Raw genomic sequence first — 23,087 nt, forward strand, 5'->3', positions numbered from 1 at the left:
TATAAATCTTGTTAACAAGAGAATAGAGGGGAATCAGTCATTATGCCTGTGTATCAACACAACAGTCAATACTACATTTCCAACAAGAAGTCAGTGTTGAGTAACGTAGATTTTAAACATTACTGTCATCAGAATAACCATGTTGAGAACCTCAGAGCAATACACAATAACGTCCCTTTTCCTGAATGAATCATTGTTTTGAAAGAATCTATTGATTGAGTAATTCAACAACTCACTCAAAAGATGTTCCATTACTTATATCTTGTAATAGAGTTCTTAACAAAAGTTTGTGAGGAACATGTTCATTCAATCGGACCAATCAGTGCCAGAATAAGTGTAAGCCACTGCCTACATCTGTCCTATGACAGTTCTTTGGCATTTCTCCACCAACTTCACCTTCTTGGCTGATGCTCCAAGTTGCAAATTTATTACAGCAATGAAGGAGTGACACTAAAATATATATCATGTGAGTGACAGGTTGTCCCGCCCTTGTGTCAGTAAAGAGATGTTGCTGCATAGGGGAAGTTGTGTTTATCAAAGATTATGAGGACACATTAATTTTTAAAAAAGAAGGGGGAAATTTGCACAGATGAATAGGCCTAATTTATAATAACTACTGTAGTATTTCATTAAAAAAAAAAAAGAAAAAAGATTTTGAGGCTTGGCTGTGGACGGTGTTTCTGGGTCTGGAATCTGTTTTGAGTTTTTGACTTTATGTGTCATTTAATTTGGATGTTTAAAAGTTACCCTGTGTCATTATTCAGGCTTAAATTAATTTCGAAACCGCTGCTGAATTATCAGTTGGCGTTGTCACGTGATATGCATGGCTTTTCTCATCGTTGATTAGGATTCACAATAATTTGTGATTACTGGATAAAACATTTATTACATTATTTTATAGATTGCTGCGGCAGGTACTACTATGTGTCAGGCATATACATTAATATAATTAAATAAGTTTTAGGATACAAATGCCTTCAGTGACAAACACTCCTTCTGATATGTGTGCTCGCTGAGCCGCAGAGCGCCCTCTGGAGTCAGTACTACTGTATCGACGGTTATTAACATTTTCCACTCAATGGTGTTGGTAGCATTGAAGCTTTTGTGTCCGTTCAGGCCGCCATACACACGTCTGTGTTTGCAGTGTACAGCACGAAGCCGAAGATACCGACAGTCCTCTTAACCAGGTGAAAGTTTGTTTAGTTCATTTTAACGGCGCCTCCTCTCAAAAGTCCGGCAGGTTTAAGTTACACAAGACATGTTAAACTGGATGAAACATGTTCAGGAACAATGAGGGGCTCGTTTGTTACTTGTGTTCAGCACTGGCGAGCTAAAAAAAAAGTCTAAGCTAGCGACGTTTTAGGTGTTAAATGATGTAAAAACCAAATCGACAGTATATCTTGGCAATTCATTTTAAATAGACTAATATATATATAAGTTATATAACACCGAATAAATATCGAGCGAATCCAGCACCAATCGACTTACTACGCCTTCTAATTGATAAGTGCTTATTAACTGCAGCAAACAGATTTATGTTTTTCAATGAGCAATACAGATTAAAGATGGTTTTGTGCATTTGAGTGTATTATATTAACAGGTTCATATATTGTGCGTAAAGAGTTATCCTCAGTGTGTACATTGCACTGATTCTTGAATGCTATTTCATAATTCAGATTGCTTTATTGGCATAATTGTAAATAATACAGTATTGCAAAAGCTTGGAATATATGACATAATAATAATAATAATAAAGACATCAAAATAATAGAAGAAAATATTATAACATAACTAAAGCTTAAAATAAACAGTGTTACAAATAAGAGCATGTACTGATATGTAAATGTTTCTCTGTTGGCCCCAGAGACCAGCAGCACTGCACTGAAGTGTCTCACACTAATATACAGGTATCATGTGTTGGTTGTCCCTTTGGCAGGTTCAGGATGGCATCAACAGTGATCTCAGTGCCCACCACGGCGTCCCGCTTCGCTCTGCTGCAGGTCGACTCGGATTCGGATACTGATTCGGATGCAGGAAAGACAAAGGCAGGTCGTGGAGCAGGGAAGCCTCGCTCGGGGAAATCTCCCAGCGGGAAGACCAACCAAAATACAGACAAAAAGAAAGAGAAGAGAAGACGAAAGAAGGAACAGCAGCAGAGTGAAGCCAATGAGGTCTATCTATCTATCTATCTATCTATCTATCTATCTATCTATCTATCTGTTTGTCTATCTATCTATCTATCTATCTATCTATCTATCTATCTATCTATCTATCTATCTATCTGTCTGTCTGTCTGTCTGTTTTTCTATCTATCTATCTATCTATCTATCTATCTATCTATCTGTCTATCTGTTTGTCTATCTATCTATCTATCTATCTATCTATCTGTTTGTCTATCTATCTATCTATCTATCTATCTATCTATCTATCTATATATATATATATATATATATATATATATATATATATCTACAGTCAAACCAAAAATTATTCAGACACCAGATATTATTTTTTATATTTTATTTTACTAGTGGGTGCAGGACACTATAGTTAATTTATGTGAGGATAGCAAAATAAAGTAAAGAGTGACATATACCCAAAAATTCTTCATACAGTGGACTACCAGTACAATCTATATGTAAATTACAGAAACGTCTGTCTGTCTGCTAAACATTAAGTCAGCTACACTGTTTACTTCTGAATATTTAATTTTTTTCACGGCCATCATTTGTAGTAGCCTATTCACAAACTGTTTGCTCAAGCGTAGCGTTTTCTCGGAGTTCACTGTGTAGCCTGCTCCCTCAATCGTGTAGTTCAATTTTCCATATTTATCGCATGTCATTATGTCAGTATCAGTATTTGCTTTCTGCTATGCACAAATAAAAATGTCACTGAACCTTTGCTGTGTAATTGAAACAATGAGCACTCAAACACACCGAACCAACAATCACACACAAACGCACACAAAAACTGATTTTGCACGGGCACTTTGTACTAGTTTATTAAAATTTGAGATCAAAAATTATTCAGACACTTTGACCTGACCATGTTTTGCTTAAGTGTTTTTTCTTTATCTGCTAATGCGACCTTTTTACACCACAGACTGAACAAAATTAAGCATGGCTTGGTAATTGGTTGACCTAAATTGTTTAAATCTAATTGTGTACTTAAAATTAACAGCTGACAGCTATTCAACCTAATTCATTTATGAGACAGTCTAACAGAAGGATGGACAAAACCAGTGAAATATCAACTGATTTGATAACTCTTCTTCTCTCTAAGTTCTTAGATAACTCTAAGTTCTTGTCACATTTTATTACCATTTTCTAAACTATAGCGAATTAACTGATAATGTGTGAGATGTTGAAGGTGTCTCTGTCTGTCTATCTATCTATCTATCTGTCTGTCTGTCTGTCTGTCTGTCTGTTTTTCTAAGGCGGCTGTTGGGCCCCATGTTTGTTTCTGAAAACAATGATGATGAGTCAGTGTTGACATTTATAACATCATTATATGTGAAGAGGGTGGTGTAGTGGGTATGTTTTGGGCTGAAGTCACCTTCTACTTACAAAGAGTCTTTGTCGTCACACGCTGTAGCTCAGGAGTCTTGCTTTTAAGAAGATCCCTCAGAAGTGTACGGCTCCTCCCTCCCTCACGCTGCAGGATCTAGCGAATGATCTGATCAGCCCGGCGACTGTCCAGCGCGGCTCCAAGCCCCAGGAGAACTGGCAGGAGTGGAAACAGAGAGATGAACAGGTACACATTTCTCACAAAAAAGCTGAATTTGACTTTTCTACAGCCAATTTCTCTCTTTATGCAAACATGTTCATGTTTGTGTTCGTCACAGCTGACCAGTGACCTGTATGAGGCAGATCTGGAGAAGGCCTTGATGCTGAGTAAACTGGAATTTGAGGAACATAAAAAGGTACATTTATACTGACTCTAAAAATGTCATGTCATGCAACTATCAAGATAAAACTAATAACTAAGTCCACCTTATGACCAGTCGAATACGGGTCCAAAAGGGGCAGAGACTGAGTCCAACTAAACAATTGTATTTCATTAACTCAATAAAAACTATATATATATATATATATATATATGCCATTTTGATTTTTGATTTCACGTCATCTCATAATTAGGATCCTGTTCAGCAAACTTAAAGTCATGTAATGGAAGTTATGACCCGACTAATTTCTGTATTGTGACATATTCCTGTGTGAAACAGCTTTTCGAATGTAAAAAGCTATAGGACGATGTAACGAGGTTAGTGTTCAGGGAAGAAGGAGGCGGGAACCAGGGAACGTTCAAACACTTTAATAATAAAATAAACACAAAACGAAAAGTAAAGAGGCAGCCCCTCACGGATGACTGTCGCACAAACATAAACAAAACACAACGTCCTTCACTGTTGTCACTCCTCCGTGAGACACTCGAGACCGGTGTGACGTGCAGGAGGCGCTCATTAGCGATCGCTCCTCCGGCCTCGCACCGCTCTCACGGCTCTCAGCCCTGTCCTGCTTGCCACAGGTGGGACTTGACTTTTCCATGTGTATGAATTCAAGGCAGTGGGGGGTAACTTGGTGAATTGGAACAGCTTATTGGGACCTGAAGAGCTGAAAATGCACCTCTTTTCTCTCTGTTGAGGCTGTGTGTTTTGTGTGGGTTTTTTTTGACAGGTGGTTAGAACTTAGTCAGAGTAGGTGGATGAAAATGAGGCTGTGAGGGGAAAAACCTACAGTCTTTACAATGGCATGCACTGTGTATGAAGGTCCTACATTTAATTTCCATAACTTGGGGCCAACTCAAAACTGTTTCATTTTTGAATGCATTTATGGTTAACAAATTACATTATTGGAAGTTTATTGTATAGTTCTGTTTTCAAGTTGAGAACAGAACAGGGCTTTGCCCTGCCTGCCTATATACACATGAGCCACACCTGCAAATAATTTCCATATTTATCATAGTAAAATGCTATAGTAATTAGTATATAAAACACTAAGGAATGTTTTTGTTTTATTGTTGTTTTTTGAATTTTGACCCATGTGAACTACTGCTTCAAAGATGTTAGAAACATTCTTTTTCTTTGAAACTAGAAGCTGCCACCATGTTTAAAAAATAATAATTTTATTACAACAGCAAAAAATAATTAGTAAAAGTAAAAATTTCTCAAGCTTACTGAACACGGATAAACGTCTAACAGTCTATTACAAGCTAAAGGACAAATAAATATATTAATCAAAAATGCAATGAAATAAACCGTTCTCATTCAGGTCTATATAGTACACTACAGAAATAGCCTACTACAGACATTTAATAAAGTAATAAATGTAAAAAAATGTATAATCTTCACTTTATGCATGAAATTTTAATGATTATTATTAGTTACTCAGTCAAGAGCAGTGAATCATTCTCTCTTTTTCTTTAAGATGCGAAAAAGAATTTAATTCTATTGAATTGATTGTATAAACAGGATAAGATTATTGACTACCGTGACAATGCAGTACTGACCCGATCTGCATATTTCACAGAATCCCTGGACTCAGTTGGACTCGGGAACATTTTTTGAGTCCCAAACGCTTGTCCGATTAAAAATGCATCAGAGTCTTGTGACGAGTCCAAGTTGGCGAAGTACCCCAACTCTTCTGTGCACCTATACTATGCCTTATGTACTCAACCATCTAGTGCATTTTGCTTGGCTGTGTCAGAAACGGCATTTGAGCCATTTGTAGTGCTGTCCGAAACCATAGTGGACATTATCGAGTCCAATCATTCAATCCCACAATGCACCGCAATAACGAGTGTACAACTGATGTACACTCAGTGCCATAGACTGTAAAAAAAGATGGACGACGCACATTCACTCTCTTCCATTGTAGAAAAGTTAAGTCGCCAATGTCCCAATATGGCGCTGACACCTTACGGCATAATATCATACAGGTATAAATTCCTTTTTAATTGATTATTAAATCGTTTTATTAAGGTTTATACATAGTTTACATGATAAAGTTCAAGATAAATCTTTAAATCTTATTACTGAAGCTGCCAGTTTGCTAAGTTTCAAATAATTATTAAAGTGATAGTTCACCCAAATTTAATTCTGTCATTAATTACTCGTTCCAAACATAATACTTTCGTTCATCTTCAGAACACAAGTGATCAAATGATTTTGGTGAAATTGAGAGATTTCTGTCCCTCCATTGACAGCTACACAACTACCACTTTGATGCTTCAAAATGTTCATGAAGAGATTGTAAAACTAATTTGTATGAATTTAGCGGTTTAGTTCAAAGGTTCCCTAGTGTAGTCGATCGGGGTCTTTCTCTTCCGCTACGTAATCAAAGCTGGGACAGTTGAGTGCATAAAGTGTCCAACATTCCACACTTATTATTATTTTATTTTTTGTTAAATAAGTGCGTCTTTCATGAATTTAAAGTGCACTTTTTCTTGTTGTAATTTGTCAGTGTGAACACACTACTCGCACTATTTATACTACAAAAGCTTAGAATAGTGCATGAGTATGTGAATTGGGACGCAACTTTAATGAACTTGACACAGAATCTGCGGGGGCCCTCTCTATGACATCATTTGATATGAAAATGAGTGGGGATGGACATAGCCATGCAAAACATGCAAAATTGTCAAACTACTAGAAGCATTCAATCAACTATTCTATATTCTATACAATCAAAGGCCTCCAAATGTATCATCATGGTCAAAACTTTGAGGAAAAACCCTTTGCACTCTTCTACATTTTGTATAATATAAAAATCTTCTACATTTCTTCTGTTGTCTGATTGATAGTTTATACGTTTTTAGCAAGTAAAGGTTTTTAATATAATTGTAAACGCCTCCCCCTTCAGCTTGTGATATTTTTATGTGAAATCTTTACTGATTTTTAGTAAGTACATGTAAAAATAACTTTTATATTATCATTAATATATATACAGTCGTGCTCAGAATTAATCATACCCCTGGTAAATATGACCAAAAATGTCTGTAAAAAATAAATCTGCATTGTTTATCCTTTTGATCTTTCATTCAAAAAATTGCCAAAAATCTAACCTTTCATTGAAGTAAAAGAATTGAAAGTGGGGGGAAATCACATTATGAAATAAATGTTTTTCTCCAAAACACGTTGGCCACAATTATTCATACCCCTAGAATTTTTTATGAATAAAATATCTCTGAAGTATATTCCCATTAATATTTACCTTTTTTAGCACACCAGGGTGACTAGGAACATGAAATTGTCCAGCCATGACTTCGTGTTTCACAGGAGTTTAAATATGAGAAAACACAAAGGCCAAATTCCCTTAATCATCCATCACAATGAGTAAAACCAAAGAATATAGTTCTGGGCCCGTATTCATAAAGACTCTAAGAATCCTCTCATAAAACTCTTAATTTAGCTTAAAAACTTTTACGTAGGAGTCTTAGCTTAAGAGCGATTCGGGACCGATCTGAGAGCAACTCTGAGTAAGGAAAAGACAAAAACTTTTATCTTAGTAAGGAGGCGGGGTTGACCCCGTTGCTATGTATGACACAATCTTTTGACGACTGTGATTGGTTGGTTGACCAAGAAGGAAAAAAAGAGTGATTTTAAGTAATTTTTCCTATTTGACCGTTCTCACACACACACACACACACACACACACACACACACACACACACACACACACACACACACACACACACACACACACATTATATATGTGTATATAAATCCTTTTTATTTTATTTACCATGCTGTTAATTTCCTATAAGGTATTTGATTGCTTAGAATGCAAAATTGTTCCACTCTTTCCAATTACACTGATTGCTGGCATGTCTATTTAAGTGGTGGTTTGAATGTTGGTTTTAATGTATCAAACATGGAATTTTCCCAGTTGCCAAATATCATAATGTAGTGATTACTTTCATTTCTGGCGCTATGGCATTTCTGTGCTGTGTTGGAGATGTTAGCGTGTCTCTAATAAGATCTGTCACAAACATGATCCCTGCACGATCTAATCTATAGCGTCTTATTAACTCACTGTCATCCATTGTCTGCAACACATTTCTTCTCCCTCTTCGTCTTTCTGCCATTTTCTCCTCTGCTAAAGAAACTCTTAAGCCTCTTAAAAGTCCTCATCCGTGCTCCTAACAATTTTAACCTTAAAACCTCTTTTAAGGGTTAAGATGCTTCCTGAATTACTTTTTTCTTTACTAGGATTTTTTCTTTAATTTTAAGAGTAAACGCCCACATTTCTAAGAATTTTCTTAGAATTTTGTCACTAGGAGCTACTCTTTGCATTAAGATTCTTTATGAATACGGGCCCTGATGTGCAGCAAAAGATTGTTGAGCGTCACAAAATAGAAAGTGGCTGTAAGAAAATAGTTAAAGAATTGAAAAGCCCCATTTTGACCACCAGGGCAATAATTAAGAAGTTTCAATCAACTAAAGATGTTACGAATCTGCCAGGAAGAGGACGTGCGTCTATATTGTCTTAATGGACGGTGAGGAGGAAAGTTTGAGTGGCCAAAGAGTCTTCAAGGATCACAGATGGAGAATTGCAGAGATTAGTTGAGTCTTGGGGGTCAGAAAGCCTATTAAAAAAAAAATCAAACAACCCCTACATCCCCACATGTTGTTTGGGAGGGTTTCAAGAAAAATGCTCCTCGCTCATCCAAAAATAAACTCCAGCATATTCAGTTGTCAGACACGACTGGATCTTCAAACAACACAGGGTTCTGTGGTCAGATGAAACTAAAGAAAGAGCTTTTTGGCAGCAAACACGCTAGATGGGTTTGGTGCACACAAGGATAAAAAGTACCCCATGTGTACAATTTAATATACTGCTGGATCTTTAATGCTGTGGGCCTATTTTTCTGCTGGAGGTCCTGGACTTCTTATTCAGATACATGGCATTGTGGATTCTATCAAATATCAACAGATAAAAAATCTAAACCTGACGGCATCTGCTAGAAATCTTATAATGGGCCGTGGTTGGATCTTCCATCAGGACAACGAATGTGTCAGGGAGCACAAAATGAAGCTTCTGCCATGACCGTCCCAGTTCCCTGACCTGATGAGTGGAGTGAACTGAAGAGAAGAAGCACCAACATGGATCTGGGAATCTGAAGGATATGGAGGAATGGTCTCTGATCTCTTGTCAGGTGTTCTCCAAACTCATCAGGCATTATAGAAGAAGACTCAGAGCTGTTATCTTGGCAAAATGAGATTGCAAAAAGGTATTTAATAAAAGGGTATGAATAATTGTGGCCAGCGTGTTTTGGAGAAAAACATTTATTTTATAATGTGATTTCCCCCCACTTTCAATTCTTTTACTTCAATGAAAGGTTAGGATTTTGCCAATTTGAACGAAATATCAAAAGGATAAACGATGCAGATTTATTTTTTACAGCCATTTTTGATCATTTTTTCCAGGGGTATGATTAATTCTGAGCATGACTGTATATTATTTTATATTAATAACTTATATTATTAGTAATATTTCAAAAAGAACATTTACTGGACTGAAGCAACTTAGGTTTACTTGATTATCCATGAATTTTTTTTAGAAAAATCATGTAAAAATATGAATATCAAAACTGATACAACAGGCTTTTGAGGAACATATTTGTTCATCTCTCAATCATAGTTATATTGCATTACATTAAATGTTTTGCCCTCTACAAGAACAACTACAGAACTTCTAGATCTTAAAAAACTTCTAAAACATAAAACTAAGCATTCAAATAATATCTTACTAAGACATATTATTGGGAGATATAGAGTGACAGCTGATAATTATATACATTTTATGAAAGATTTCATTGATTTACATTACAAGGTATCAGAATTTCACTTTACTTTTTGGCCATATAAATATCAGCAACTGCCTCAGAGTAAAACAGTTTTATTCAGAGTATGAGCTTTGTATTCTCCTATATCATATTATATGAGCCATAAAAGACTGATGTTTCAAATATGATACTTTTTTTTTCTGACTATTATTTAATTTGCCAGGCTTTACAGGGTTAATGTCACACAATAGTTTGAGGAACAGAGTAAAATGTATATTGTATTTATTAATTTAAGTGTATTGAGCACCAGCCCGCACTGCCAAAACACCAGTCTCCTACATGTTCATTTCTAGCTCAGTGACAAGTGTAACTGCTCCCTCTTGTGGTTACAGTGGTATATTAGAAGTTAATGGTCAACAATACCTTTGTATAATATAATATAATTGCAATTGATTATGAAACTATTAATGGTAACTATTGCACTACTTATTTTATCATTTTCAACTTTTGCAAGATTCTTAATGTTTAATATTACAATTTCTCAAGGATCCTGAAAAAACAGAGACTGCGTCACCGAAGACAAAGGCGGGAGGAAAGAAGGACAGGAAGAAGAATCAGCAGGGGAAGGACAAACGAGTCACTGTATCTCTCAAAGACTTCCAGCATGAGGGTGAGAACGCCATATTCTTATCTCGAGAGATAGAGACACATCTCTGTTACTACACTGCTGTGTGAACTCACTGTCTGTCTCACTGTCTCTATTGCAGATCAGCCGAGTAAGAAGCCTGACAAAGAGGTGAGTGTCTGTAGTTGGAGACGTCCCATACAAGCTTAGGGGAGAGTTAGTTACTCCGGTTCTGACAGCTTTATCTGAAGCACGATGGAACTGATGAGTAGTTAAATACCCTGAATCTAAAGTTTTATATATTTGAAGCAAACACCGGTTGCAAATAAACACTTAATACTTGGTGTAATTTGGATCAGGAGTTAAACGAGGGTCCGGGACAACCCGAGGGCCACTAGGGGACTCCACAGAAAATATGAGAGAAAACTAATTTTACTGCATGTATTTTTAGGGCTGTCAAAGTTAATGTGTTAACTGAAGATATTAATTAAATATATTTAATGCATTAACAAAAACTGGTCATAAATGAGTTAAAAAAAAAAAAAAACTGTTTAGAAGTTTATAAATCTTATATTACTCTGAGTAGAAAAAGTTAGTGTCAATTTAATACAAAATAAAGGTTCTCCAGATAATATCCTAATTATAAATTAACTTTCTTTGACTTTGGTTCAATGACGCCATTAATCATTTTAGAATTATTTATAATAGCTTAGTTTTGGAAAATTTTGTCTTCGCAATGTTTTTCTTATACAGTATAAATTTTTTTATTATTTATATGCAACTGTAGTATTTATTAATATTTTTGAATGAGCTTTTATTGGTATATTTTCAGGTTATTTAAATTGTAGTTTTATTTTATGTGCTTTTGTCATTTTTTGTATAATAAAATTAAAACATTATCTGAAATACAATAAAAAAAACTTAAACTTTATAATTGCAGTTGGTTGCTAAAGCAAGATCATTTATTATATATATATATATATATATATATATATATATATATATATATATATATATATATATATATATATATATATATATAATTTTTAATAGTTTTATTAAAATATATAAAATAAAAACTAATATTATCTCAATGATACAAAAATAACACTGGCTTTAATTTTTTATTTCAGTTTTAGCATATTTTGTACTTCAACTTAAACACGGTTAATTTCAGTTTGTTGCCAAGGCAGCATTTCTAATTAAAGTTTAAGATTTTCATCTAATATTTGTTGAATTTTATTTTAAAGTTTTTTTTTTAATCAATGACAAGGGTTTTTAATAGTTTTGGTATTAGATAACAACACTGGTATAAATGTGTTTATATATGGAAAATACAGCTGTCTTTATATTGTATGATGTTCGACCCTTGCAAGGGGATTGGCTTATTTGGTTTGTAAACTCTTCATGATTTCCACTTATGATAAATGATCATACAGTGTGTTATATGATATTAATGAAGTGATACTGACTTCTTCCTGTTTTTTTTAAGCCTGTGAATCCTGCACTGCGCGATGAGAAGTTTTTCAACCAGCTAGAGGATGATGTGAGCAAGATCGTCCAGCGTGACAAACGCAGAGAGCAGTACAGCAACAGCGCCGGCCATGAGGTCAACACCTCCTCGGAGCAGGAGCAGGTCAGACCTCACTCCTTCAGATAACAGCTGCAGAGTGTGTACTCAGATGTGCCATAATGTAGAATGCAGCTCAGTATAACACAAAACTGTTGTTCTTGTTTTCTTTCTCAAAACTCTCAGGATGTGAGAACTGAGCAGTTAAAATATGAGCTGGAAAAGAAAGACCTGGAAATTGGAAAGTTGAAAAAGACAATTTCACAATGGGAGGTAAGAAGCTGTGATGAGAGATGAAGTGTGGCACGATTTGTATTCTCATTGGCAGATTCGGGTCTTAGAGTTTTAAAGAACATTTAAAACAATAAAAATGTGATAACATTTATATAGGGACCAATGGTATTTTTTTTATTTTTAAATCTTGATGTTTTTTAGAAAATTAACTTTTTCTTTTAGCTGTGTCAGGGCTGCACAATAAAAAAAAAAAAAAAAAAATCATGATTACGACTTCAGTAATTAATCATGCAAAGTGTCAGTTACAGTTTCCATCTACAATGTGTGTTTTTTCCCCAGCATTGAGCATTATAACCAAACACACACGTCTGTTGAGAGCAGGAGTGCTCTGGGTAATCCGAGATGTTTAAATTAGTCACAGGCGCAGAAGAAATCTGTTCAATACCACTCAAAACTCAAGAGTTTCGTTGAGTTTTACATTCACAAATGATTTTCATTGTAACCAACAGAGTGAGGATATGATGTAAACAAGAGATTCAGTGTGCGGTTGTAGACCAGGGTCTTTGGAAGTTAACAGGTGCTTGAGGAGAAAATGGCCCCAAACTTCAGGATAAGAGTGCTGTTGTCCCTGAATATCAGCACAATTGCAAATATCAGCTCAAGTGATGTTTCTTTCTGAATGAAGTCATTTGAGAGCCCTATTCAGTCGGGACCAGTTTCATGCAGGACGCAACAGAAATTTGTATTTTACATGCATTTTTTGTGTTTTTAATCCTTTCTGAATCTGCCATGTCTGTGTTTTTCTCACACAACCAAGCAAATGACCTGTAGTTTTTCGGCACACAACTGTCATTTGAGAAATCTCTTAGCTTCCGAATGCGAATGTCTGTGTGTGCCAATAGGGTTATACAAAAATTTTCTCCTCGTGTGTTTTTTTTTTTTTTTTTGACCTACCTGAGCTACCGTTCGCGCACCAATCGTTTGCATGCTTTCATCTCATTTCAATATGGATGGTGTCTGACGTGTCGGGTACTTGTCTAAATTTCTCTGCTCACTTATGTGGGTTTATCATAAACAGCTACTTCTATAACCTCATGATAAGTTTATTTAAATAGGGTTTTAATGAAAAATGAAAGTTATATCAGTAAGTATTTCATTAAAAGACATGTACGTCATACATGATGCAAGCAAGCACAGCAGATGACCTTCTGCAATCTAGAAAACACACACTCCCTCCTCTGGAATAAACAGAGATGTTTGTCCCGTCTGAAATTGGTACATGAAATCACAGACGTTGGGTCATAAGATATGTAACTCAAAAATTATTTATAAAACTAGTCCAGTCTGAATAGGCCTAATGACCCAATGAAGAGACTTGCTTTGTTTCTGAATGAATGGTTGGATGAATGATTCAATGACTCACTGTGACTCAAAGCTAGCTTTTGTTGAAACTGTTGATTCATCTGGAATGGTAACAGCCTAAAGTGACATAAGTGTAAATGATTTTGATTCAATTTAAGAATTTGACAAAATACGTCAATGATATATTTTAAAAGGTTAGAAAAAATTGCCATAAGCTTGTCTTTTTGACTAATGCTAAATTAACAACTGACGATTTCAGTGTGATTAAGAGTATCTGTCTGTTTAATGATTAATTGCTGTCTTTTTTTTTTATAGGAAAGATACAAGGAAGTGAAGGCCAGAAACGGTCAGCTGCTTAAAATGCTTCAACAGGGAGAGAGTGAGTGCAGAACAGCAAACACACCTGACACACTGAAATCAAGCATTTATTCGTGTTCTTTATATAACTTTCTTTATATTCAGTGAAGGACAAAGCTGAAATTCTGCTGCAGGTGGAGGAGCTCATGAACATTAAAGAGGAGTTGTCCTCGCAGGTGCGTGCTGTACCCTGCAGTTTGTACCTTTATCTTAGTGTTGTGATGATTTGTGCGTACAAAAATTTGTTTTCCCCTTTTTTAAGGTGACACAGTTACACACAGCTCTGGAGCAAGAGAGGTCAAAAGTGAAGGGCTTACAGTCAGATCAACCGAAACATCAGGTATGAAGCATCCAAACCTGCAATGACTGTCACATTCTAGCTGACCGCTGTTGATCCGTGATCCGTACGCACCAGGCCCCGTGCTTTGGCACGCATGTGATTCGCGGATTCATTCATTCATGACCATAATAGAGTGAAAGTTTATCATTTGCACGTTTTTTTGCACACGTTCTTGACAATTTATACAAGTGCAAGAAGAGACAAAAGTATGGCAAGCCGTTTTAACTTTGATTCATTTCCAGGATACTATTTCTTGATATCAACAATTCAATTTTTACTAGTTAAAATGATAGTTATTGATATCAGGAATTAGATTTCTACAATAACAATGGCAATTTTTGATATCAGAAATTACATTTCCACTAGTTAAAATGCTAATTCTTGATACAACAATTTAATTTCAACTAGTAAAAACTATAATTCTTGATATCTGTAATTGTATTTTCACTAGTGAAATGTCACCATAGGCTGCCATTCAAAATCCATTGTTGATATCAAGAATTGATTTCTTACTTGTTGAAATTCCAATTTCACATATCAGAAATACAATTCTTACTAGTAAAAACCTTTATTTTTGATATCAAGAATTAAACTGTCACTAGTTGAAATGTCTATTCTTGATATCAACAATTCATATCCTGGAAATGAATAAAAGTTAAAACGGCTTGCCATACTAAAGATAACTCAGTTCAGTGCTCAGCTGCACACACAGATTCCTGTTTCGCATCTTCTTGCGCTTGAAAATGATAATGTCAAAATGTTGTCAATATCAGCATAACATTGTTTATGTTTTGAGACAGCATACAGTAAAAAAAAAAATGACATCACCAATATTTTAGTTTAAAATGTTTGTATTTTCTTTTTTTACAGGGGAACCGGAAGGGTAAAAAAGCATCAGAAGGGGATGTATGAAGATGCATGTTAAAGGACAGCTTGAATGTTCCACCTCCTTTGTCAAGCTGCTAATTTCTTTTAATATCTGTTCAAAACACCACATACACTCTTAACCAAACTTCCACCATCATACAGGCATTTTGTTGTATTCCTGCATAGTTCTGTTAGCCTGGTCACAGCAGCTTATGATAACAACAGAAGACGATTTTCTCTGGCATGGACGCTCCTCTGTTCTACACTGTAGAATAAATCTACTTCTGTGCTCTAACAATGAAAGGCATACACGCTTGAATTCTTTTGAATAAAGATGTTCATCTTATTTTTCATAGTGTGTTAGTTGTTTATGCATGAAACAATCTATTATTCCATTCTCACTAAGCATTGTTGTGTAATGAATGTCTTCAGCCCATTTACTTCGCTCAATAAATCCATAATGATCAGTGGGATATACTAAAAATTAAGAGGACATTAAAATTGACACATTTAATCACTGTACATGTGATCTAATTTGATATACAGTATATTCAGATCATTTATATGTGTGCTTGGGATTTTTAAGGTATATTGAAGGTATATTCCTTTTTGGAAATTCTTTTTTGATATTTTTTTAAATATAGATGTAATATTTGTTTAAAAGCAAGATTCTGAAAGCATCTGTTTGACGGGGATCCTATATAAATGTATCCTAAATGGCCAATATTATTTATATACACTCACCTAAAGGATTATTAGGAACACCATACTAATACTGTGTTTGACCCCCTTTCGCCTTAAGAACTGCCTTAATTCTACGTGGCATTGATTCAACAAGGTGCTGAAAGCATTCTTTAGAAATGTTGGCCCATATTGATAGGATAGCATCTTGCAGTTGATGGAGATTTCTGGGATGCACATCCAGGGTACGAAGCTCCCGTTCCACCACATCCCAAAGATGCTCTATTGGGTTGAGATCTGGTGACTGTGGGGGCCATTTTAGTACAGTGAACTCATTGTCATGTTCAAGAAACCAATTTGAAATGATTCGAGCTTTGTGACATGGTGCATTATCCTGCTGGAAGTAGCCATCAGAGGATGGGTACATGGTGGTCATAAAGGGATGGACATGGTCAGAAACAATGCTCAGGTAGGCCGTGGCATTTAAACGATGCCCAATTGGCACTAAGGGGCCTAAAGTGTGCCAAGAAAACATCCCCCACACCATTACACCACCACCACCAGCCTGCACAGTGGTAACAAGGCATGATGGATCCATGTTCTCATTCTGTTTACGCCAAATTCTGACTCTACCATCTGAATGTCTCAACAGAAATCGAGACTCATCAGACCAGGCAACATTTTTCCAGTCTTCAACTGTCCAATTTTGGTGAGCTCGTGCAAATTGTAGCCTCTTTTTCCTATTTGTAGTGGAGATGAGTGGTACCCGGTGGGGTCTTCTGCTGTTGTAGCCCATCCGTCTCAAGGTTGTGCGTGTTGTGGCTTCACAAATGCTTTGCTGCATACCTCGGTTGAAACGAGTGGTTATTTCAGTCAAAGTTGCTCTTCTATCAGCTTGAATCAGTCGGCCCATTCTCCTCTGACCTCTAGCATCAACAAGGCATTTTCGGCCACAGGACTGCCGCATACTGGATGTTTTTCCCTTTTCACACCATTCTTTGTAAACCCTAGAAATGGTTGTGCGTGAAAATCCCAGTAACTGAGCAGATTGTGAAATACTCAGACCGGCCCATCTGGCACCAACAACCATGCCACGCTCAAAATTGCTTAAATCACCTTTCTTTCCCCTTTCTGACATTCAGTTTGGAGTTCAGGAGATTGTCTTGACCAGGACCACACCTCTAAATGCATTGAAGCAACTGCCATATGATTGGTTGATTAGATAATTGCATTAATGAGAAATTGAACAGGTGTTCCTAATAATCCTTTAGGTGAGTGTATATACATTTATTTATATATATATATATATATATATATATATATATATATATATATATATACACACACATATATATACATATATATATAGAACAGGTATCAGTAGGCTACATATTACATGTTCATTAGTCTTTCTAAACATGTATAAATACAGCGTTGTAGATACTCATTCTGTGCATCAGTGTTGGGCATTTTTCAGTGACTCTGCAGGTTACATCGCTGCGCCAGGAGGTGGCGACAAGTCTTAATGAAACTTTATATGTCTGTATGAATGAGTCATTGAATTATTCATTTAACCATTTTGTCACATTTCATGTACTGCTTTTCACATGCAATATAGAAAAGGAGGCATGTTTGAACTAAATATTTGTGTCTAAAATGTAAGTTAGGCTACTCAGTATTAACCAAGCTAACAAAAATATGTGCTAAGAACATTTTGATAATGTTCCCATTAAGTTGTGGAAATGTTATTTATGGATGTTTTCAGAATGTTAAAAAAGTTTTTTTCTTGTTTATGTGGAGGTTAGCAAAAACAATAAGGGAACATTCCATTTTATCATTTTACAAACATTATGAGAAGATTACTTTTTGAATGTTGAATGTTTTGAAACAAGTAACATAAAAAAATTAAAATAAAATAAAAAACGTTAGATGAACATTCAACTAAAACCTTTAAAAGTTTTTTATGCTAATGTTCTGAGGACATTATTGAAGTATACGTTTAAACAAACATTCCATTAACTGGAAGAACGTTTGTTCATAACTTTGAGAGAACCTTGCCAGAACGTTATTCATAGTTCTGAGAACGTTTCCTGTTAGCTGGGAAATATTGTATGCAATTTACATTTTAATAGTTAAAATAATTTTTACCATATTTTACAGCCTTACTAATTACTACTATTTTTACACAATATTTCCCACCAAAATTGCATACTAGATTGTGTATTACCACAGTAAAACCTGTGACTTTATAGTAAGGAACAACGGGGCTAAAGGCACACTGGGGTAAAAAGCACATTTGGTTTTATTTTTCCTTTAAACCACTAGATGGCACAAAAACTTGCCCAGCACTTTCTAAAACATCGACTTTTCAAGATGCGCGTGCATGTGTCTGATCCTTGATGCCATCGTGCGCGGGCAACAGCAGAATTTTGATTCTGTGCTAATGATCTAATATTTGATGTATTTTAAAATGTTGTAGATTTAGGTAGCAAATGAGAATCGCTAAAATCATTGACTATATTTGACTAATGCAGTAATTTTCAGTTTTGTTCAAGGTAATTAAAGCAACAGTTTGTAAAAGTATGTATTTTGGGGGAAAAGGAGCCCCTGCTGTTGGGGCGAAAGGCACAATAATTAACATGATAATAAACAGCTGACTGACTTTTCCACTGACTGACATTACATGGATAGATTCAAATAGGAAATATCATTAAGTTGAGTGTCCACCTTAGAGATAAAAAGATGATCACCATATTTATAATGAAACCATCATATTTAAAAATATGATATTAATCATATCATATAATCAAATATAATTGATTGTTAATACTGTAAAGCTATATTAAATTATTATGAGATCTCCTTCAGTGCTTTCAGAATCTTTACTTTTTAAAATAATTTCGTTTCTGCATTTTTAAAATATATTTTTATATCAACATTTTAATTAGGCTACAGTATTTATTGAACAAAAATTTATTATTTTATTTATCAAAATAAACGGAAAATATTACAAATTTGCTAAAGTGATTGTTTTGAACAAGTAGCCTATTAATACAGACAAATTATTTGTATCAATAGGCTAATGTGTGCATTTTGCCACCACATATTTTAAACAAAATGAACCACTTTTATGATTTATTGTCATAGAAAATCTGTCGCTCCATCAATGTTCAATACAAACATATAGCCTACTGTATATTTTTCTGCAATCATTGCAGGCTACACCATTTTTCTTAAGGTGTGCCTTTAGCCCCGTTGTTCCCTAGAAACCACAGTGAAATATATAAGCTCGATCACATGTGAATTTATTTTCCCATATGGTTTTGCTGTAGGCTAGCACAAATAGTAGTAGTAGTGGAAGGCTACTATTAATTTTCAGGCGGAGAAACTGTCCTGTAACTCCCGTTGTTATGGCAACACATTGTGTGTAGTTGTTCATTACAGGTGATGCCCGCTGATATCGCTGATGTTATTGAACTGATGGAGAGAGGCGCGCGCGTTCGGGAGGGAGGGGGAGAGAAAGAAAAGGGGGATCGTTCTCCCGGTCATATAACGCGACATCTCTCTTTCCTCCTCTCCGCTGGCGACATAAGCGACGCGTAACCGACACGCCGTCCACACTGAAACCAAAGGCGCTTTTTTTGCTTTGCTATGCGGAACCAAGAGCCATGAAAATGCTTCGATTTCGGAGTCCGAGCGTGTCCTCCCTCGCGCAGGAGGTCCAGTGCACGGTTCGCCTGCTCGACGACTCCGAGATCTCGTGCTGCATCCAGGTAGGCGCGAGCGTGTGCTCCGGTGTGCGCGCGCTCAGTGATGCGATGCTCTTCTTTACTGCGATTATGAACATGCCGAGGAGACATAATGCTTATTAAACGTGTTGAATTGACAATTTCTTGTTTACTGGCCTCTTTGAGTTGTATACTGGTGTTTGTTTAGGTGGAAGACGCCTAGGGAGTGATGACGCTTTGGTTATGGTTTGCTCGTTTCGTTATTGCCGTCACTGGATTCAATTGTCTATTAAACAGTTACGCCCTTGACTTTCATTGTTTTGTATGCAAAACGTGTTTCATTTATAAATAGGCCTAATAGAATTACTGAACATAGCCTATAACTGTTGGATATTGTTTTGCTGTGTAATTTAATTTGCAGTGTTTGTGAACATGAACATGTAAGGCAGTATGAATGGCAGATGTCTCCTCTCTCTTTCCGAAGTGATGGAGGATTGCTGGAAAAGTCTTTGATGGAAAACTATTCGCTATGGGAAGCATGTTTCATCAGTAAAGTCAAGTCACTTTTATTTGTACAGCTCATTTCACAACACACTTGGTTTGACAGCAGCTTTAGCCCATGTGAAATCGAAGTACACTTCAGCATACTTATAAAAACAGTAGGCTAGGCTACTTCATAAATATAAGCGTGGACGTGATGTAGCCTAATTTTTTCGGACACTCTACATGAAAATCTATTATAGTTTAAATTTATATTAAATGCAATTATAGTTGAACTTAAGAGTGCTTTTTTTGACAGAAGTATTTCTATATACCGGTCAAAAGTTTGGAAACATTACATAAAATAAAGGTTTTGGAAGACGTGTCTTCTGCTCATTGAGCCTGCATTTATTTGATCAAAATACAAAAAAACCCCCAAAAAAACAGTAATATTGTGAAATATTATTACTATTTAAAATGATAGTTTTCTATTTTAATATACTTTAAAATAATATGTTCCTGTGATCAAAGCTGAATTTTCAGCATCATTACTCCAGTCTTCAGTGTCATGATCCTTCAGAAATCAGTCTAATATGATGATTTATTATCAATGTTGGAAACAGTTGTGCTTCTTCATTTGTGATACTTTTATCAGGATTCTTTGATGAATGAAAAGTTAAGAAAAGAACAGCATTTATTTAAAATAGAAATCTTTTTCTGAAGGATCATGTGAGACTGAAGACTGGAGTAATGATGCTGAAAATTCAGCTTTGATCACTGGAATAAATTATATTTTAAAGTATATTAAAATAGAAAACCATTATTTAAAATTGTAATAATATTTCACAATATTACTGTTTTTTTTCTGTAGTTTTGAACAAATAAATGCAGGCTTGATGAGCATAAGAGACTTCTTTCAAAAACATTAAAAATAGTAATGTTTCTTAAACTTTTGACCAGTACTGTATGTGATTTCATAATTACTTCTATTGTCTTTAAAATATGGTTAAAATCTACTGCCTATACTGACAAGCATTTCTTTTGAAACGTGTGTGTCATGTATTTAAAAAAAATATTTGTAATTTAGCATTATGTGTAAAGATGAAGTTGCAATTTAGAATGTTTTAAATATATTAACTTTAAATGTAATATAAAACAACACTATAGAGTTAAAATGGTCATGTAAAACGTATGTTAGATAGCACTTAAGACGTGAATATGCAGTTATTGTGACTCGCTCACTTCATCACCATTGCCATGCCACTTTTTTGAGCTCTCCGGACAGCTAATGGAAGCACCTCGTAATGTCTGAATGTGTCGATGATGCCCAGAAATCCTGTCTGGGTTGGCAGCTCGCAAAACTTTGAGACGCAGCCAATGGATTTCTTCCCATCATGCTCATATATGTTCCCGTCAAGATGAATGAGCAAACCCATTTCTGGGAAATACTCTTGACAATGCATTTCCTTTCAAAACATTCTTGGAAACTATAAAAAATCTGCATGCAGTTTTGCTAATATAAATATAATTGAATCTATAAAGGTCACGAGGCAGCCTTAATGCGGTTATTGTCCTTCAGCTCCGCTGCAGCTTAAGTGTTTGATGATAACTGATGATGATGTGGATGTGTAGTCGAGCTCTTTGCAGTAGCACTATTAGTACCCAGGCACCTTTACACTAATGTATGCAGTCTAATGGAATCAACCATTTCCTCTTTACTTTTGAGAAAACCACGCTATGATGTTGAAGTCAGGAAACTGTCCTCTTATAGTGGTTCAAGCTCATCCTAGATCAGTGCAAAGGGCTAAAAAGTTTCTACCAACTTTTAAAGTAGCTGTTGAGTTTTTTTCTGATGGTCAATTTATGTACATCTGCACTAATGGAACAAAGTGAAAGAGGTCAAGTGTGAGAAAGAGATGACAGAAAGAGTGATCTCTAAACTTTCGAGCTAAGGAAGGCACGTTCTGTTTGGTCTTATGAATATTTTAGAAAGCCACGAGGTTCTAATGGCTTCTTGTTCTGTGATGGCTTTCTCCTGCATATTTCATGACTATCCTCACAGACAGAGGCTGCACCTCCATCGGTGCACTTTTACATGTTATAAGCACTCAGCTCTTACTTTTTTATCAGCTACACGAGGAGTTAAATGCTGAGTTTAAGTTTGCTGTGTCGTGTACAGTGCAGGTCAGCAGTTAGTTCTGGGCCTTGAATTTGATTGGCCAACAGAGTGCTGATGTTTCACTGTGTTTCCGCATTCCAGACACACTGTCAGTCCAACCCAGTCTCATGAGAAAACGTAACAGATTGACGAGATGTCGATTTCGGGTGTTATTTGGACAGAAACGTAAGATTTTTAGGAAAAAGTTAGCGTGAAGGTCCACCCCTAAACACATGCCTAAACCTGACTCTCAGTAGGATCATTTGAAAATGTACAACAATTATATCGTCCAAATTCATATGAATTAACACCAATTTGCCAAAACGTACAAGTTACTAATTGCCATGAGAGTGCGTTTGTCAATGTGTGAATTATTGGGGATGTTTCAAGGACTCTTTCAGCAGGTTGCATTAGCTTTCCATTCAAAGTTGCGAATTAAACTCATGCGTAAAATTGGAATATCGCATAAAATATTTGCGAATAAAGCACCGTTTCATCCAGTCAGTCGAAGAGAAACTGGCGATAATAATCACTAAGAAAAATGGAAGTTGATGCAGTCCGACTGTCTTTTTGAGTGAGTCATTGAATTATTCACTGATTCTTTCATAACACTGATTCATTTAGGAACTGCTGTGTGTTGCTGCTTTGACTTAGAACTGATTTTATCGGCAATATAGACAAGGTAAAATGTAATTTTGTCAATATTAACTTCTAGTTTATTAAACTTGTATAAAAGCAATGTCATATCACAATCATGCCGTTGGTCTAAATATTAGCATGGCTGTAATCACCTGCGCTGAACAACAAATCTCATGTGATATTGCTTAAATGAGTCATGAAACATAGGAAGAATACATGGTGAATGACCATATACCTTGACTTTTGAAAACTTCAATTGA

The 23,087-nt window shown here is 35.6% G+C and overlaps 2 protein-coding genes across 2 annotated transcripts in view; both read left to right on the forward strand.

The window, feature by feature from the left end:
- The first annotated feature begins 1,067 nt into the window (after positions 1-1,067).
- Positions 1,068-15,487, forward strand: gkap1 (G kinase anchoring protein 1). The gene is made up of 12 exons (XM_084087811.1): positions 1,068-1,187; positions 1,937-2,171; positions 3,595-3,753; positions 3,845-3,922; positions 10,333-10,456; positions 10,554-10,582; positions 11,904-12,047; positions 12,168-12,254; positions 13,893-13,956; positions 14,040-14,110; positions 14,197-14,274; positions 15,145-15,487. Exons 2-12 carry the CDS (start codon positions 1,944-1,946, stop codon positions 15,184-15,186), a joined length of 1,104 nt encoding a protein of 367 aa, XP_083943937.1. The 5' UTR covers positions 1,068-1,187; positions 1,937-1,943; the 3' UTR covers positions 15,187-15,487.
- A 3,975-nt stretch (positions 15,488-19,462) lies between these two features.
- frmd3 (FERM domain containing 3) overlaps positions 19,463-23,087 on the forward strand; it is a 74,426-nt gene continuing 70,801 nt past the window's right edge. The window contains exon 1 of the mRNA XM_084087815.1: positions 19,463-19,595. Within this exon, the coding sequence (XP_083943941.1) occupies positions 19,491-19,595 (105 nt within the window). The 5' untranslated portion in view covers positions 19,463-19,490. The remainder of the gene's footprint in view (positions 19,596-23,087) is intronic.

The sequence above is a fragment of the Abramis brama genome, assembly GCF_963993115.1.
Source record: "Abramis brama genome assembly, chromosome: 16".
Classification (NCBI taxonomy): domain Eukaryota; kingdom Metazoa; phylum Chordata; class Actinopteri; order Cypriniformes; family Leuciscidae; genus Abramis; species Abramis brama.